The 18,543-nt window shown below is 42.6% G+C and overlaps 1 protein-coding gene across 1 annotated transcript in view; it reads right to left on the bottom strand.

Moving 5' to 3' along the window:
* SERPINI1 (serpin family I member 1) overlaps positions 1-18,543 on the bottom strand; it is a 91,092-nt gene that overhangs the window by 22,229 nt on the left and 50,320 nt on the right. The window contains exons 4-5 of the mRNA XM_089675464.1: positions 18,220-18,414; positions 5,082-5,286 (exon numbers count right to left, since the gene is read on the bottom strand). Of these exons, the coding sequence (XP_089531590.1) occupies positions 5,082-5,286; positions 18,220-18,414 (400 nt within the window). The remainder of the gene's footprint in view (positions 1-5,081; positions 5,287-18,219; positions 18,415-18,543) is intronic.

The raw sequence follows: 18,543 nt of genomic DNA, 5'->3' as shown, positions 1-18,543 counted from the left end.
AGGCAAAAACTAAAATAAAGAGGGTGACAAACTGGCAAACTCAGACTGAATAAATATGGGTAAATAAACTGCTCAAAAAAATTAAAGGAATACTTTGAAAACACATCAGATCTCAAAGGGAAAAAATATTATGCTGGATATCTATACTGATATGGACTGGGTAATGTGTTAGAAATACAAGGATGCCCCATCGTTTGATGGAAATGAAATTGATCACCCTACAGAGGACTGAATTCAAAGACACTCTGAAAATCAAAGTGAGAAAATGATGCAGCAGGCTAGTCCATTTTGCTGAAATTTAATTGCAGCAACTCAAAATGGTACTCAGTATTTTGTATGGCCCCCCACGTGTTTGTATGCATGTCTGACAATGTTGGGGCATGCTCCTAATGAGACGAAAGATGGTGTCCTGGGGTATTTCCTCCCAGATCTGGACCAGGGCATCACTGAGCTCCTGGACAGTCTGAGATGCAACATGGATATCCCAGAGGTGTTCTATTGGATTTAGGTCAGGTAGTCAGGGTGCCATTGTCTAGCCTGTAGAGGTCTGTGCGTCCCTCCATGGATATGCCTCCCCAGACCATCACTGACCCACCATCAAAACGGTCATGCTGAACGATGTTACAGGCAGCATAACATTCTCCACAGCTTCTCCAGACCCTTTAACGTCTGTCACATGTGCTCAGGGTGAACCTGCTCTCATCTGTGAAAAGCACAGGGTGCTAGTGGCGGACCTGCCAATCATGGTGTTGACAAATATCAATCACGCTCTATGGTGCCGGGCAGTGAGCACAGGGCCCACTAGAGGACATCGGGCCCTCTGGCCACCCTCATGAAGTCTATTTGATTGTTTGGTCAGACATTTACACCAGTGGCCTGCTGGAGGTAATTTCGTTGCTCATCCTGTTCTTCCTTGCACAAAGGAGCAGATACCTGTTTTGCTGATGGGTTAAGGACCTTCTACGGCCCTGTCTAGCTCTCCTAGCGTAACTGCCTGTCTCCTGGAATCTCCTCCATGCTCTTGAGACTGTGCTGGGAGACACAGCAAAACTTCTGGCAATGGCACGTACTGATGTGCCATCCTAGAGGAGTTGTTCTGCCTGTGCAACCTCTGTAGGGTCCAGGTATCGCCTCATGCTACCAGGAGTGACACTGACCCTAGTCAAATGAAAGACTAGTGAAAAACAGTCAAAAAAGATGAGTAGGGAAAAAAATTTTCAGCAACCTCCACCTATAAATCCATTTCTGTTTTGGGGGTCGCCTCATTGTTGCCCTTGTTGTTAATTTCATGAACACCAAAGCACCTGAAACTGATAACCAATCCCATCTGCTACTTAACTGACCAGATCAATATCCCAGGAGTTGGGATATTGATCTGCAGCAGCTACATTCTGATTAGAAAGTGTTAATTTTTTTGAGCAGTGTATAAATCCTTCACAAGCAAGCCTGCTCTATTATAACGAAGACTCAGTTCTGAATACATTTCTTTAAAAGGATAAGTTCCCCTTTTAACAAAATGCACATTTTTTTACCTGCAGAAAATATACATTTATTATTTTTTGTTGCAGGAGCCTCTAAAGCATTGCACCAATGATCAGATTGCTGGTGCTATGCAGGTCTCCTGCAAACCGGTCAGTGTATCTGTGTGCCTGTTCATTGTACAGGCAAGCAGATACTGACAGGAAGACTCAATGAACTACTACAGTGCTCCACAGCGATGTGGTAGTTCATTAAGAACTACAAGCTGACAGCAGCAAAGGCTGTCAGAACTTGTGATTTAGTCATTCATTCACCATATACTGTGAATGAGTGAAGAGGCTGAGCGGGCGGAGCTCCGTGCAGCTGCGTTTTTAAAAAAAAAAATTGTGAAAGCTAGCAGGGGGAGAAGATCCCCCGCTAACTGTCACAACGGGGGATCGGGGGTGTGGAGACCGGTCCTTAACCTTAACATGTTACACCCTGAATATGGGTGTAACATGTTACGAAAGGTGAACTTATCCTTTAAAATGCACGTGTTAAAATGCAGTTGTTAGATTTCACATCATTTCCCAATAGCATCTATGAAAAACTTGTGCATGTATTTTTTTTTTAATTTTTTTTTTATTTAGAGCCAACTGATGACCCTTCTGTCATTGTACCAATACTTGGATAAACTGCATGCTGGCTTCAATTTGGCTGTACTGTACAGTTACATCCACAGTAAGGAGTTGCATTTTTTATTTTTTATGGGACATGTAAGAACTTCAATAAAAGAAAGCAATCTGTTTTCTGACAGGTATATAGCTATAGACATATAATGAATGTGCGAGTGGCCTACATAAAACGCATGCAGGAATTAAAAAAATTCTGGTTATTGCTGTAAAGAAAAGTGATGTTATTTGTGCATTATGTCAAAATTTGACTGTGAATGTTGATATGTACATCAGCTGAAAAAAAAATAAATGCACATCTTTTTGCAGGTAAAAGAATGTGCATTAATTTTTTTTCTTTTTTTATTAGGAGCCTGCAAAGCATTGCACTCGTGATCAGCAGAACATGTGTGCAATCTCAGGCTCCTGTAGACTGTCAGTGTGCTGTTTGCTTGTACCTTGTATGGGCAGGCAGTTACTGAATGACAAGAAGCATCAACGAACTATCTAGAGCGGGTGTCGGCAACCCGCGGCTCCAGAGCCGCATGCGGCTCTTTATCACCTTGGCTGCGGCTCCGGAACACACTGCCCACCAGGTGACAGGCAATAGGGCAGCAATGGGCAAACTACGGCCCGGCGGACCTTTTAATCCGGCCCGCGGAGCTAGGCTCCCGCTAGGCTCCTCTCACAGTCCGCCCTGAAGACCGGTGTAGCATGAAAATCTGTCTCCTATGAGGATCTGTCCCCCTCGACGTATCTGCGCATGTGCCGGAGATCGCCGATCGGCTGCTAATGCCTGAAAATGGCACATGCGCAGATACGTCGAGGGGGACAGATCCTCATAGGAGACAGATTTTCATGCTACAACGGAACGGCGCGGGAACACGGCGAGAGGAACGCTCGGAGCAAAGGTAAGTGAATTGACACAGGGGGGACTTGGGGACTTAATATGGGGGATGAATTAATATGGGGGATGAATTACTATAGGGGGGATGAATTACTATATGGGGGATGAATTACTAGTTTTAAAAATGTGGCTCTCAAAATAAATTTCAATCGTGGTTTTGGCGAGATTTGGCTCAGTTGAAAAAAAAGGTTGCCCACCACTGCCCTAAGGCTATGATTGTGATTATGACGATACACTGTGGCCCTGATTAACCCTTTGCTTACTGGGCCCTTAAACCACTTTCATGACCAGAGCGCTTTTTGCAATATATGCAGTGTCGGATTTGTTTTAAATGTTGCAATGGTTTTGCGGCTCCCAGTCTTTTTTTCCCTCTCGGAAACGGGTCCAAGTGGCTCTTTATGTCTTAAAGGTTGCAGACCCCTGATCTAGAGTAGTGTTGGGCTTGATGTTCGAGTCGAACATAAGTAAGGGCATCATCATTGACATTGGATCTACTTAAGGGGACATTTTTTTTTTTTTTTTTTATAAAAAACTTGTCAAGGACAGTTTACTGTAATTTTTTTACACTACACTTTTTTTTGTGAATAGAGTAGCGGTACCATGTACCCCATACCCATTCACATGGGGGTCGGATCTGGTGGCCCCCTTGTTAGAGGTGATTCTGATAAGCCCCCCAACCGCAGCCCCCACAACCACCGGCCACAGTTGTGGGGAAGACGCCCTGTGTCCACAAGGTGGACAAGGTGCTTTGGGGCCCGCAGCACCCCCACCCATGTTGAGGGCATGTGACCTGGTATGGTTCGGGGGATGGGGGAATCACTCGTCACCTCCCTCTCCTGACCTGCCGGGCTGCATGCCGGGACACCCAGCTGACAGCTGAAACATTAAAGAAAGTTTTCACTACTAAAATACCGTATGACTTAACAAATTAACTCATGCAGTACATCAGTAGTTTTTTTTTTTAAAAATGCTGTGCGGTATCTTACCGCTTACTCGGATGCGGCAAGATACCACTTAGTGAACTGTCTTGGTTTGAAGTTCGCAGTCGCACTTTTGTTAGGTTCGAATGTTTGACTGCTAACTGAACAGGAGGGTGTTCAGCCCATCACTAACCTAGAGCGTACGTCAGCACCCTGGTAGTTCATTAATTTAAATCTTCGCATTGCGGTAACGAGCAGTAAAATACATGTTACACCACATTATTGCAAAGAACAGTAACGTGAACTAGTGTGATGTGGTGCTGCAAGGTGAAATTAGAGAGCACTTTCAGCAACTGCAAAATTCCACCGCAAAATTAAGTTCGCTGTAATTCACAATTCTACCACTTAAGATTTTGACTACTTTTATGTAGTTAGAAAAAGGGTGTATTTTTATTACCCTCCAATTTGGTGGGATTTATGTTAATGATAAGCAGCCATATTAGCAGGACGACTTTCAGTCTTTACACATCGATCCAGCTATTTGAGGTTTTACAATGCCTGTCATAAGCTGTAATGTGTTTTTGGATAACCGTTTTGTGTTGGTTCCTTGTGTTTTGTATTTTTCTTGTCTGTATGCAAAATAACCAATAAAAACTTATGAGAGGCCAATTCAAGCTCAACTTTCATGGAAAACATTGAAATTTTCAATGATTGCAGCTGCCTTTATATCTGGATCTACTGAACAATTTGATATGCAGTGTTCACGTAAAGTAACCTTTGATTATTCACGTTTTACCTTTATATGTTACCCCTTGGCGCCGGCTGCCTCCCGGTGTTTTAAAAGTCCTGAGGCGGAGGGGGGTTACGACCCACAAAACCACTGTGATTGGCTATCCCAGCGGTCACGTGATCGGAAAGGTCCTGATCACAAGTATGCATCGGGAGCTTACCGATTACCACCGGCTGTTAAGCGCAGTATGCGTACTGCCGGTGTCAACAAATTAAGCTTGAATTGATCACATTTGCAACATGTTTGTTTTAACAATAGACATACACCAAAGCTATAAAAACAAGCAAAGGTGACATTCTTGTGTGCAGATCTATACATATGGATATATATCCTACCTTGGCAGGTAAACTTCCACTTTCTGTTTTTTCACAGAATTAGCCCATTCATCAATAAGAGAGGCTTTGACTAACGGTTCAAGTGTTGCCAGAGGAACCTCTTGTCTGGACAGCAGGAGCATAAGACTAAGTTCATCTCCTTCATACGGCATCTCCAGCACTTGGTAAACTCCACCAGCCTCATTTGATCCATCCGTAAACTCTCCTGCAAATAGGAGAGAAACATAGGAGAATAGCTAAAGGAGATGGCAAAATGGCAAAGAAAGCCTGGCCCTAGAACATATTTTAGTTACAAACATACCACACTATTATTTAGTCTACCAATATTGATATAAAGTGTAACCCTCTGTAACTTTCACAGTCTTTCCAAATCTCAACCAGTTTTCTTTCTCAGATTACATTCTTAGGGAACATTTTATGGCATGGACTACCGCTCCTCTCTGTTTGACAGGCAGCGAGGAGACGATAAGTAACTTCCTCACTGCTTGATTTGCCAACTATCCCAATGCAACTGTGCAGAAATGTAGCCAGGGACAATGAGGCAGAAGTGTAGACAGATAGCAGGTCGAGGTCAGTATCAGGGAAGCAGGCAGAGCAAGGTCCAGCAGCAGACTGGCCCCATATAACTGCATAAGTCGCATTTACAGAGGCATCGCCCGCTGAAAGCAAAATGCTGCTTTAGTTTTGGTGCAGCCGTGAAGCTCAAGTGGGCAGTAAAACCATGGCTCAACCTACTGTTTTTAGGCTGCATATGTGAATGCAACCTAACTCCTACATGAGCTCCTGGTAAAGTTATTTGAGAACCATTACCTGAATTATTAGAAGAAAAAAAAAAAAAGGATAGTAAAAAGAGAATTAAAAGGAGAAAAGTTTCAATGAGGTTGTTAAAGAATTAATTCTCATGCAGCTAATGCTCATTCCCATTCAGCAAATGTTCGTGGACATGTACCCACACACAGACAAGCTTTGGCTAATATTCAGCATGCACCGACACTTAGGCGCATCTGTGTGCACCAGCGTGCATGGTCACGTGCCTAGGAGCCAAACTGCCTATTTAGAGGGAACCCTGGTGTGTGCTAATCACTGGGTGTTCTTCAGCTCCACTTTTTCTGTGTTCCTGTATTCCTGCTCATGATGACTGATTTCCTGTTGCTGACCCAGCTTGTTCCAGACCTTGCTCTGTTGATTTTGGATACCGACCTCAGCTTTCCCCTGGCTACTCTATGCCTGCTTCCCTGGTGCGGAGTTCGATCTGCTACTGGACCTTGCTCTTCCTTCTTCGCTGGTACTTGCCTCGGCCTACTGCTGGACCTTGCTCTGCCCGTTTCCCTGGTACTGACCTGACCATGCTTCTGCCTCATCCTGTATGACCCTGGCTCATCATGATTATGTTTCTGACTATGGCAGTTATCTGCTACCATGGTACCTGCATCCATCCTCTTTGAGCCTTGTACTTCTGTCACCACATTCAGGTGTGCTCGAACCAGAGACTCAAGGGAAGCCCTCATCAACTCAACATCCAAGCAAGGTACATGAAAAAAGTATTCACAAACCCAGTCATGTTCTAAGTTCCATTTATTAGAACTGGTGGACTTGGTATTTCACTTGTCAGGAGAAGTGATCAGGACTTATTTGAGTAGACTGGTTTATTTTTCCATTATTTGCTTTTGGATCCAGTGGCAACATTATGGTGCTCCATGGTGATTTGTCCAAGCGTCCTAGCTTAGCAAATGAATAGTAGACATATGAATACACAGGAAAGCACATTCTACTATATTCTTGGTCCTTAAAGTTGAACATAACTTCCAAAAGATAGTTAGCTCCACTTTAACTCTCCCACCAGCAAAAGTCTGATTATTTATTTTTTTTCCCTTTCTTAGCCCTGCCCCCTGGCACACAGAGCACCCAGAAGATGCTGCCATCTAAAAGAGGACCAAGATGGTAGCATGGGCCCCACTGTTTGACATATGAACAGCAGGATCGCAGCAGGATAGCCCTGGATTCGCTCTGCGGTGAGTATATACATTGAAGAGCACTACAGGTAAGTGGGAAAAGAAAAACATGGGGGTGGGTGGGGGTAGTTTCGTACGGGACCAAAAACATCTACAATTTTCTGCCATCTGATTCATTTGCTATTTGTATATCAGTAAGGAGTACTGATATCCTGCAAATCGACATCAGTAAAATAAATCAGGGAAACTAAAAACCATTCAGGATAATACAATGATGTTCTTAGAGATGTGGTAGGATTCTTAACAACTACTTGTAATTCAGATTTCCCTGCCTGGCTGTACTAAAATAATGACCCATCCAAGGGTCAGTTATTATAGATGATGTATTTTTTACTTCTTTACTCATTTATTAATTCATTCATTCATCCAGTGTACAATTCCCATTTAATGAGAGTTGCTGTAAAACATAGGTCTTGCTGGCAGAATGTTTCTCATCAATAGAATTTTACAGTTTCCTGGCACACCTTAAACACTGAATACATGGAACATGGTAGCTTACAGTTGTCACAGGTTATGTACACACCACTATTGAATACCAGCTGGAATTTTTTTATTTTCTGTTGTACGAGAGCCTTTTATCTGCTACATGAGACATTGCTCACCAGACTGTAAAAGGTGATTCAATCAAATGTAACAATCTTGCCTGCTGAATGGATTGTTTGCAAAGCACATACTGATTGTGCTGGATAACATCAAACTGATGCTTCCAGGTACAGGAAATAATTATGTACGTGTGTGGTTGTTAGGAATGACATGGAATAAACAAACGTGATTTAAAATGATATAAAAACTCTACAGATATATTTTTATGAGAATGTTTGTCTTTAAAAGACACTTATTGCAAAAGAGCTTTCATAGGCAGCATTCACACTTTGTGTGCGTCCAGCCAGAATCAACGCAGGTAATCGCAGGCTGTACGAACAGTCATGAACAGATGCAGCCACAGTCAAGCCTGTCATTGCACTGTACAGAGTTGGAAACTGCAGCTATCCACAAACAGTGGTCAATCCCAGCCTCAGGAATCAACAGATTCTAGCTGCTGGATCCGCAACATTGCTAACACGTTTACAAATGCAGTCTTATACAATCACTATCTAATGCAGGCATATCAAACAGTGGACAAAATTGGGAGAACTAACTCATTAAAGAGTAACTCAACACTTCTTGAGCAAAAAAAAAAAAACAAAACAATCCCTTTTGGGTGATCAATGTACATCGCAGGGATTTTAACAAACAGCTCTTGTTGTGAAGAAATAGCTGTGTTTCACCAGAATGCTCACATGCTCATTCTGAATGGGAGTGTCTGGTTTATTAGAACTACCTGGTGCACTGTGTTACAATGAGGACAGCTGTAGGGTCTATATCCCTTTAGAAGGGATTAACACTTAGGGAGTATCTCGTTGAGACTCACACTTCTATTACAGAGGGTGTCTAAAATTTGATTTGTATCTTAGTGTAGACTTCTAGGGAAATCATTGAGCCAATCACACAAGCAAGAAATAATATTTTTGGAGGCATTTTTATACAAACTGTGTACAGAAGGCTTTCAGGTTGCCATATTTCACTGAATATTACAGTACTGCAAATTGAAACGGAAATTTAATTTTAATAACCTTAAACTATAACAGATCCAACCGGGACAGGGGCTTTTGGAGGGGACTGCAGGCTTGCGTCTTGCCTAATGACCATGGGCCAAGGCATCTGAGGGGGCTCTATTCCTTGGGAGGTGTGTGCCTAGGGGACCTTTTACTTAGGATTCAAATCCATGTGTCTCTGAAACACAGACTCTGAGAACTGGAGGACCAGGATACAGATTTGAGGTCTCTGTGCCCAAACCAGCATCGACTGCTTCAACCCCCCTCCTAAACTCAGAGACTCTAAGCAGATGTTAATATAATCAGCTCAAAACAACTTGCTATTGAAGTCTCTTGCTGTAATCTGTTTATAAAGGTGTGATGTGCTTATCATTTTGTATTTGTCCCATTGTTAATCGAGTCACCTATTGGTTCTGTCCTTTGGCTAGTCCTCCTGGAGGCTCCAACATGATGGCATTAGTCTGGTGTCAACTTTACCTCATTACCTACTCAGTGTGGGATGTTTATCCCAATGTGTAACATTTATTTTTATTGTTCATGTGGGGACTGCCCATATTTAAGAAGTGTATAAAAAGCTGTATTTCTGTTCAAATAAAGGGTTCCAATTGCACCTAAGCAAGTGTCGTGTAGTCTTTGGGTGCAATGCCTAGCTAGAATACCTTGGTCCTGTGTTCCAGCAGCGAGGAAGCAGTTCTCTGATGGAGACACTCAAGCAGGGTGCCAGATGGTCCATCACATAAAGGCAAAACTTTTTTTTAGTTTTGGACAGAGTGGAGAGGGATTAGAACACCTGTCAGTTTTTTTTTGCTGTCTTTTCCCCCATCACTCTCTCTATTTGTCCTGTTTACGGTTATCATTGAAAGTAAAAGAAAATTCCTAAATATCCGGTTGTCCCCAGAAAAGTGATAGAGGGGAAATCGTTCAATGGGGACACTAGCTCTGGTGACCTGGGGGTCCCCAAGGAATTCCCTTAATTTGCAGGAATTTCCTTTTACTGTCAGTGGCCATCACAATCTCCTGACCTTACTATCATCGAACCACTCTGAAGAGATCTCAAAACATGCAGTTCATGCAAGACAACAAAAGCTTTTTAAAATGATCTGGAGGCATTTTGCCAACACTAATTAACAGCTATATCACCTGCAAAAATTCGGGGCCTCATAGACAACTGTTACAAAAGACTGCACTCTGTCATTGATGCTAAAGGGGGCAATACACAGTATTAAGAACGAAGGGTATGCAGACTTTAGAACAGGTGTAATTTCATTTATTTACTTGTTGCCATATTTAGTTTTATGATTGTGCCATTCTGTTTTGACCTACAGCTGAGCAGGGTTCCTATAAGAATATGTGTTTTGCCTGCTCACTCCTGTTCTTTAAAAAAAAAAAAAATGTTATATAATGTACATTACCAGTTCTCCAAGGGTATGCAAACTTTTGAGCACAACTGAATGTTGTGTGCTTCACAGATTGTTTTTGTCTTTACTTAAGCAGTGGTATATTAGTTCACATTTCTGATCCTACCAGACAATAGGTGGTACTACTGGTTTTCTGATATCGAGACACTGGTCATTATAGTAAGAATTGCAACTTGCCATATTTAATTCCAGAGACAGGTATCAAAAACACTTCCTGAAATAAGCTGCAAAATTTGTATGGAATAACTTCTCGACTAGTGAACAGCTGGGGGCGCATTTTTATTATTCCTAAACCACTGATGGCCACAGAGAAGAAACGAGAGGACCATTTTTTGCCCACAAAACACTAGTTTGACCTCTGTGATCTAATGTTTATGAATAGACTAAGGCTTGCTTTTCCACAACGGAAAGGATAGTTCTGATAACAGGCTAGATTTAAGCTCATTCGATACATAGTGCAATTCATAGAATCTGGTTACAATAAACTAATATTTAATTAGCTGCGATGGATTACTGTACTTTAAACATAACTATATGAAACAATACTTCACTGAAGGAGCTTGGTAAACATCCCACATTTGTTGGTAAAATTCAGAATGTACTGTGCAGCTAATTAAAGAGAGCCTTCACTGAAAACGGTTGGCTCTATTAAAAGTCCCACACAGTCAAATCATCTATATAGGCATTTTAAAAGTATATTTCCAGTGCTCAGCTTTTTCACAAGATGGCAGTAAGGCATGGTCACATGATCCACGCTTTCTGGAAATGTCCGAAGCCAAGGTCTTTTTTTTTTTTTTTTTTTGAGCATAGGGTAGGGGGCTTTCAATAGAACAGACCTTCCATTTTCATGGAAGGTCCAATGTAATTTGCCAGGGACATTCAGAACTCAGCTGTCAGTAGCAATCTGAAAGTCAAAGTTTTTAAAGTATATTTACGTCACAATTATAAATGCAGTTCAAAGTTGTAGAAGAATCAGTTTGTATTCCCTACATTAGCCGTCAGATTGGCTCTTACATTTGGTTAGTGAAGTACAGAAGTTAAAAAAGTTAATTTGCTTAGATGTTGTAGAGACTATAATTCTTCCGCACACAATTTACTGTCCTTTTATAAACCCAATATTTATGGCATTTAACTGATTAAACAAGAGCAAATCTGGTGCTAACAATCTCTGCCCCAACGATATATCAATTCAGGAGCTTGTCCAGTCCGCAGAGACAATTACCCTATCCATTCTCTACTGAATTTGCATGCAAATTACAGATCTCCTCATCACAAAAGCCATGAAGCTCAGATAAGTGGAAAAAACAAAACAAAAATAAATCATACTTAGATGTTTAGAAATGCTTATGCAGGTAAATATGTAAAAATGTGCAAGATGGAATAATATTTTGATGACTGTGCAATTAAAGATGAATGCCAAGAAAGTAGCAAAATATATAACTGGAATTCATAAATGTGAACTGTCTTTCCTACCAAAAGACTGGTAATACTGTTAATTTATTCTTGTGATCCAAACACCACCTTGCCAGACCCAAAACTTTCACTGCAGTGGTAATAAAGCTTATTTCAATACATACCCCCAGTCTGCTGACTGGACAATTAGGCTCCATGCACACTGGGCATTTTAACAATGCTAGTAGCGTTAGCGGTGTAATGTCACGTCACACTAAAACGTTTTTCAGCGTTTTTGCTTTTGCGTTTTTTAGCATTGTTTACACAAAAAATAAATAAAATTTTTGGTTTGCAGCATTTCACCGCTATAGAGTTTTTTAAACTAAAAAAACTCCTCTAAAAAACCCACTAGTTCTAGGGTTTTTTTCCAGCCAAAACTAGTGGATAATTCCTAATTAAAAGTTCTGACTCTGGCAAGGAAACTGGCAAGGAAGGTGATTACTACCACCACATTGCAAGTGTCATTGTGCTAGTGTTTTTTCATTTTTTTTTTTTAATTCCATAAATGTTTATTGAAATTACAAATATAAGATAATGGTGTACATCAAAATGCAGCATATACATGGTGGATATATAAGTCACACTGACCTGAACATTATATGTAATCCTAATACACACCGTATGCATCAGCCAATAATTATGAAAATTACTTTTCACAACAAACACGTTGAATATAGATGAAACATTGCATAACGAAACATACAGTGGGTAACTTGCAATTCCCTGCCAACCATAGTCTTTTGATGTGTTTGGTAAGATGGGCAGTGGAAAGAGAGGGGCGAGTGTATTAGCACAGTAGAAGGGGTAAAGTCTGATAGGGTCCTGTATGGGGGCAAGCACTGCGCCATGCAGGCTATGTTATTTACTTGACAGCAGTGTGGGTGTTATATAGTGCAGGTTAATACGGTGTGTGTGAGAAGGGGCGGTTGTTGCGCAGGAGGAATATGTGTGACTAGGAGGACAGATAGAAACGTAGCATGGGAGGTTAGCTTAGGAACAAATAAGAAGAAAAAGAAAGAGGAAAAAAAATAAGGGGGTGGGGGAAAAGGCCTTGGCAGGGAGAGCTCAATGGAGAAATTGTAGGGAGGGAAGGTAAGGAAACATACTTAAACCCTGCCACCAAAGGGTTCAGAGAAAAGACCATGTCCAGTCATTACAGAAAAAAGAGTTACACGCTCAACATTGTATGTGGAACAAAGAAATACAGCATAAAAGAACAAAGGAGATGGCTAAAGGATTTGCACTCAAAGTTTACAGAGAAGGCACACTTCAGGTAGCGTGTTGGTGGGAGGTTCCCATGAGGCTTTGATTTCCCGAGGTTGGTTGGAAGTGGGTCCAGCAGGACCAAGTATGTGAGAATTTTGTTGGGTTATCCTGAGATGACGCAATTAATTCCTCCATATACTCAATTTTCCCAAGGCGTATAAGCCAATCACGTATCGACGGGGAATAAGTAGTTCCCCACGGGACCGGTATGCATTGTCTGGTGGCGTTTATCATGTGCATTGCCAGTGATTTAAAATACAGACGTCTGGGGAGGGAGGTGTGATGGAGAAGAAATTGTGCTGGTGTGTGTTTTCGAGAGTGAGAGAGGAGACTGAAGAGGTTATGCAATGCACTTCTCTCCAATAAAGGTTGTATAGAGGGGCAGCTCCACCAGATATGTGAAAGAGAACCCACCTCTCCACCACATCTCTAGCATTTATTGGGCACTGAGGTATTGAATCGATGAATCCTCGAGGGAGTTCGATACCAGCATGAGGCGAGTTTGCACCTATTTTCCTGGGTGAAAAAAATTGAGAGAGCTTTTATGAGCGCAAGTAAACATTTGTTCCCATTCCGGGGTTGACAATTCTACAGCCAAGTCTCTTTCCCATGCTCGGCAAGCAGGGAGTGATTGTGGAGGCCTGTTGCCAAACAATAGTAGATATGTGGTTGACATAAGATGCCGCTGAGGGTCAGCTTTGAAACGGATAGATACGAGGGGGGTGAGAGGTCGATTCCATTTATGAAGATACTCAGGGGACTAAAGAAAGTGTCTTAGCTGGAGATATACCCAGAAAGGGAAGATCTGACTTCGCATGGATCTTGCTAGAGATGTGTGGGTCTTCATCTGACCTTTATGAAAGAAATTCCCAGCCCTCATGTGCCGATGGGGTCAATGTTCAGCTAGGAAAGCGTTGTGCGTGCCCGGAGAGAATTCCAGGTTCAAGTGTATAGAGGTCAGTTGGCTAGGAATAGTGGAAATGGAGGCTGTCTTACAAGCAGAGTAGACTGTTTTTAGGGTCGGTCCAAAGACTGGGTGAGAGGAAAAGGACGTGTGAGATCTGTTTTACATAGAGCCAGAGGAGCGAGGAAATGAACGATTACGAAAAAGAGTCTTCCAAGAGCACCCAAGACTTAGTAGATGAGTGAGCATTCCAGTCAATAATTCTGGTGAGATGGCAGGCCCAGTGATATTTTTGGAAGTCTGGGAGCCCAATCTAGATTTGGGGAGCACCAATTGAGAGAAGGAAATATGTGGATGTTTGTGATTCCAAAGAAATGAGAGCAGAGCAGTCTGCAAAGAAACCAAAGGTGCGTAACCAGTGGTGAAGGTTCAGAGCCTTGATGGTGTTGTCTCTGGCTTCCCTTCCATTGATAAAACCCACCTGGTCCAGGTTTATGAGGGAGGGCAGAATGGGTAGAAGACGATTGGCTAGGATTTTTGCTTATAGTTTGACATTGACGTTCAGCAGCGATATGGGCCTGTAATTGGTTACTGATGTATCTTTATCTCCTTTGGGGATGACTGTAATGTGAGCCTCTAAAAGATGGTGACGCAAAATGGGGAGGGTAGAAAAGGTGTTAAAAACTGACAGGAACAGGGCATGCAGAGTATTCGCAAAATGTTTTGTACTAGGCTAAGGGGAGACCTTCAGGGCCAGGGCTTTTTCCAGGCTTCATTTGTTTGATTGCTTGTTCCAACTCTCAGATAGAGATATGTCATTCCAAGTCCTGAGCAGTCTCTTCCGGGATACATGACGGACTGTATAGATGCAGGAAATCAGAAATTAAGTTGGGCCTTGAACCTTCGCCCTTGTTTTGTGGGGGTTCCGAGGGGAGGTTGTACAATATGTTATAATAACGCTCAAAGTGAGAGGCGATGTCTATGTTTGAAATAGCCAGAGAACCATCAGTACCCCATATTTGATAAACTGTTAAGTTTGATTTTTTTGGCTCGAAGAGCCCTAGCCAGGAATTTGCCACTTTTATTGGCATGCTTGCAAAAGAGTTTCCGAGTCAAGATATATTTACGTTTGCTTGCTTTACCCAGTTGTGAACGACCCTCCGTCAGGTCTGCCAAAGTCAGAGAGGCTTGGGTGTATGGACTCTTGCAAGAAACATAATGCGATCCGTGAGGGTTTTTATAAGTGCTTGCGTTTTGTGGCAAGGGCAATCAAAGTCCCACTAATGACACATTTGTGTGCTTCCCACTGCGTTAAAGAGGAAGTGCATGGGGTTAGGTTAGCCTTAAAATATTCCCTAAGTTCAGTGCCTATAGCAGCCTCATGAGCTATATCAGACAAGAGAGAAGTGTCCAGTCGCCACGCCTTGGTGTGGGTCTGTCTGTACGGGAAGCACAACGTGAGCGTAATGGGATGATGATCTGAGATAAACATTGGTTCAATGGTGGCCTCGTGCAGATAAGGTAAGTCGGTTTGGGTGAGAAAGAGGTAATCGATTCTGGAGCATCTACAGTATTATGTGGAGGGGAATAAAATGTGTAATCCTTGTCATTTAGGTGGAGGACGCGTCAGGTGTCGTCGAGCAAAAAAACTTGGGAGTTGTGTGTGGATCTGGCGCAGTGCTCTATATGGTAAAAACGAGGTACCAGAGGAGGAGTCCACTAAAGGGCATACAGGGATGTTGAAGTCACCTCCCAAAATCAGCAATCCAGCCTGAAAGGGGGAGAGTAAAGTGGCGAGAGCGGAAGAAGGGAACCTGTTTAAAGTTGGGTGCATAAATGTTAGCTAGTGTGATAGGTCTATCAGCAAGTTTCCCTTTAAGAAACGGGTAGCGTCCTTCAGGATCGATTAAGGAATCCGTTGTAAGCAGGGGAAGATTCTTAGCAATTAAGATTGAGACTCCTTTAGATTTGGCTGAGGGATTGGGAGTGTGGTACACCGTTGGGAATCGTGCGACGAGAGCTTAGGAATAGCATCCACACGAAAATGTGTCTCTTGAAGGAAAACAATATCAGCTTTCTGCTTGTGCATAGAGGAGAGCAGGAGGGAATGTTTTTCAGGTGTTTTAAGGCCTTTAGCATTGAGAGAGAGTACTTTCAGGGATGAGTGTCCTGATGAGGTTCTGGGAACCACAGTGATGGAGGGGACGGAAATACGGCAGGTGAGTCACGGGCAAGATGGGGAGAATGGGGGAAATGCTACAGGCCTAGAGAGGGGAGAAAAAAAAAAAAACAAAAGGGGGGGGGAGTGAGTTAAAGAAAGAGGCATGAGTTAGAGAAGGGGCAGAAGAGGGGATGAGGGGGGTGGTACAGGAGGTAAGGAGAAAAGGAAACATATAAAAAGAGAGGAAAGAGTTTCAGAGGAGAGAATAGACCAGCTATTTAAACACTGGAATGAGAAGGAAGAATAAGAAAAAGAGGGAGATTATATGAACCAGAAGTGGTCAGTAAAAGCTCATGGAAACTACTGTGTGGGGAACGAGATCAGCGTAGATCCATATAGGGAGAACCCGCCATTAAGGTGGACCTCAAAAGCTTATAAAAAGGAAGGTTGGTGAGCGCAGCCGCGCTCACCAACCTTTGTCGACCGAAGACCGGTGAGATTTTTCTCACATCAGTCTCACATCATGTTTGTCGACCGAAGACCGGTGAGATTTTTCTCACATCAGTCTCTTCATAGAGGGAGCATTGTGAATTAAACTGCGCAACTAAATAAACCTACAGTAGTGTTTGCTGATGAGTAATGAAACCAAGTACATGTATTGGGCAAATCAGAGTTACTTTTTTGAACAGGGGAACTTAGAAGTATGATCAGGGATGAGGGTGATAGAGTGTGGGCCAATGCCTCCGGGGGGCACTGCAGTATTGGTATACTGTTATACGTGTTGTCATGTCAGTCTCGGAAGTGGAAGGCAGGGTAAGAGCCTACCAAAAATAGAGAAAAGTGTCCTGCAAGAAAAGACATATTAATAAAATCATATTTGAGCATTATGCAATATTGGGGGGAGGAGCATGAATAATGCAAACAAATTTCCATAACAAACATTTAACTGCATACATATGAATAACCAAGAACAAGGGCCTCAGTGGCAACCTGGGTAGTGAACATCACTGGGGGGGAGGGGGAGGACAGGAGGAGGCGAGCCACAGGCAGGAGTAATTTTCCCATAAGGCCAAATGGGGATAGTAGGTGGGGTTGAGTAATTAAGGGGAAATAATGCAGTATGTCCCCGGATCAATCAGACCGACCAAGGACTGTCCAGAGGCGAAACTCACCTCCAGCTTTTCTCTTTTCTTTCTTTGCCTTTGTCTTTTTCTCCCCCCCCCCTCCAAAAGATGATGAGAAATGGTGTGATTGGGTTTATAGATGTGCGACATTATGATCTCATTTCAGGGCAGGGAGATAATGCAGGTATAGGAAGACAGCAGGTGCATCCTGCGTAGGTTGAGGAGTCTGACCAGCAAAGAATCCACTCCATCTGGTGAGTGGGGAGTGGATTGTCAGTCACAGATGGTGTGAGCACTTTTGAAGATTTTTTTGAGCACTTTTTCTAGGATTGGAGCACATTTATAATTTTGGGACTTTCTTTTGGACTTTTTGCACATATGATTTTTTATTAAATTGTTTTATAAAAAAATATTTTTTTTTGCGCTGTGGAGTGTCTACACAGATCTATGTACGCATTCCATTTCCATTTCAGCTTCAGGAATGTCACCCGGCTCCACTGATTCTGGTAGACCGCGTATTCTGATGTTATGTCTGCTTCCGTGATTATCCAGGTCTTCCAGGTGTCTATAGAAATCACGGATATGTTGCGAATGAAATATGGTCATTTTTTGTATCTGTTGTATGGCATCTGCTTGCTTTCTGGTAGTAAGTTCAACGCCTTCTAATCTGGTGTCCAGTGTTTGCAGGTCACTACATAGGTCTGTTGTTAATGTATCTGTTATATCAGCAGCCACTGCATGAAGGTCCCTCAGGTAGTGTGGGTCTCTGAGGAGAGATCGTGCTACGGCATGCTGTCTCTCACAGGGCTCTGTGTGCATGCTGCTGGAGGAGGAGGGGAGGGAGATGGCATCGGCATGTCCCTCTGATGGGAGCGGAAGAGCTCCGTGATATGTCAGGACTGCCACACGTTAGAAACCCGGGGTGAGCAGGATCGGGAACCGGAGATGTTCCGGTCCGCTTTCCCCATATTGCGGCAGTGCTGTGCTCACCCATTCCGCCGTCTGTCAGGGATGCAGGTCCTCGGCTGGCGGGAGCTCCAAGGCTAAGTGGTCATATTGGATCGTGGCCAGACCATGCCCCCGTGTTTTTATTTTATAATCATAGGTACTGTTACAATAAATATAAATCTTCTGGTTGCCAAATTGAAATACTTGGGAAATCTTAAGGGCTTATAAAGTCCAAAAAGACAATTACCATTCACTTACCATAATAAAACTCTCCTTTCTGGTACATCATTGGTATCTGCACTTCACTTTCATCATCTTTAGTGAAAGAAAATGTTCTGGTGTTTTCAGGTCTAAACTGGGATTTCCAGTTGCCCTTAAAATAGATGGCATTGACAAGAACCAACTTTGTTAGGTCAGTGAAGTCTTCAGAGGAGAAAAGATTGTGTATGCGACCTGTTGGATGAAAAGAAAAACAGCACAGAGTAATAGTGTCAACTTCAAGACATGCATAATTTTTCATATCTCCATCACTAAGATCACCAACACTAAATTTGCTCTATTAATCCTATATATTAAACCAGG

Source organism: Staurois parvus, unplaced genomic scaffold, assembly GCF_062004578.1.
Source record: "Staurois parvus isolate SC_StPar_1 unplaced genomic scaffold, SC_StPar_1.0 ptg000155l, whole genome shotgun sequence".
NCBI lineage: Eukaryota > Metazoa > Chordata > Amphibia > Anura > Ranidae > Staurois > Staurois parvus.
The sequence above is the reverse complement of the archived record's forward strand: the minus strand, read 5'-3'. Positions and strand labels throughout refer to the sequence as shown.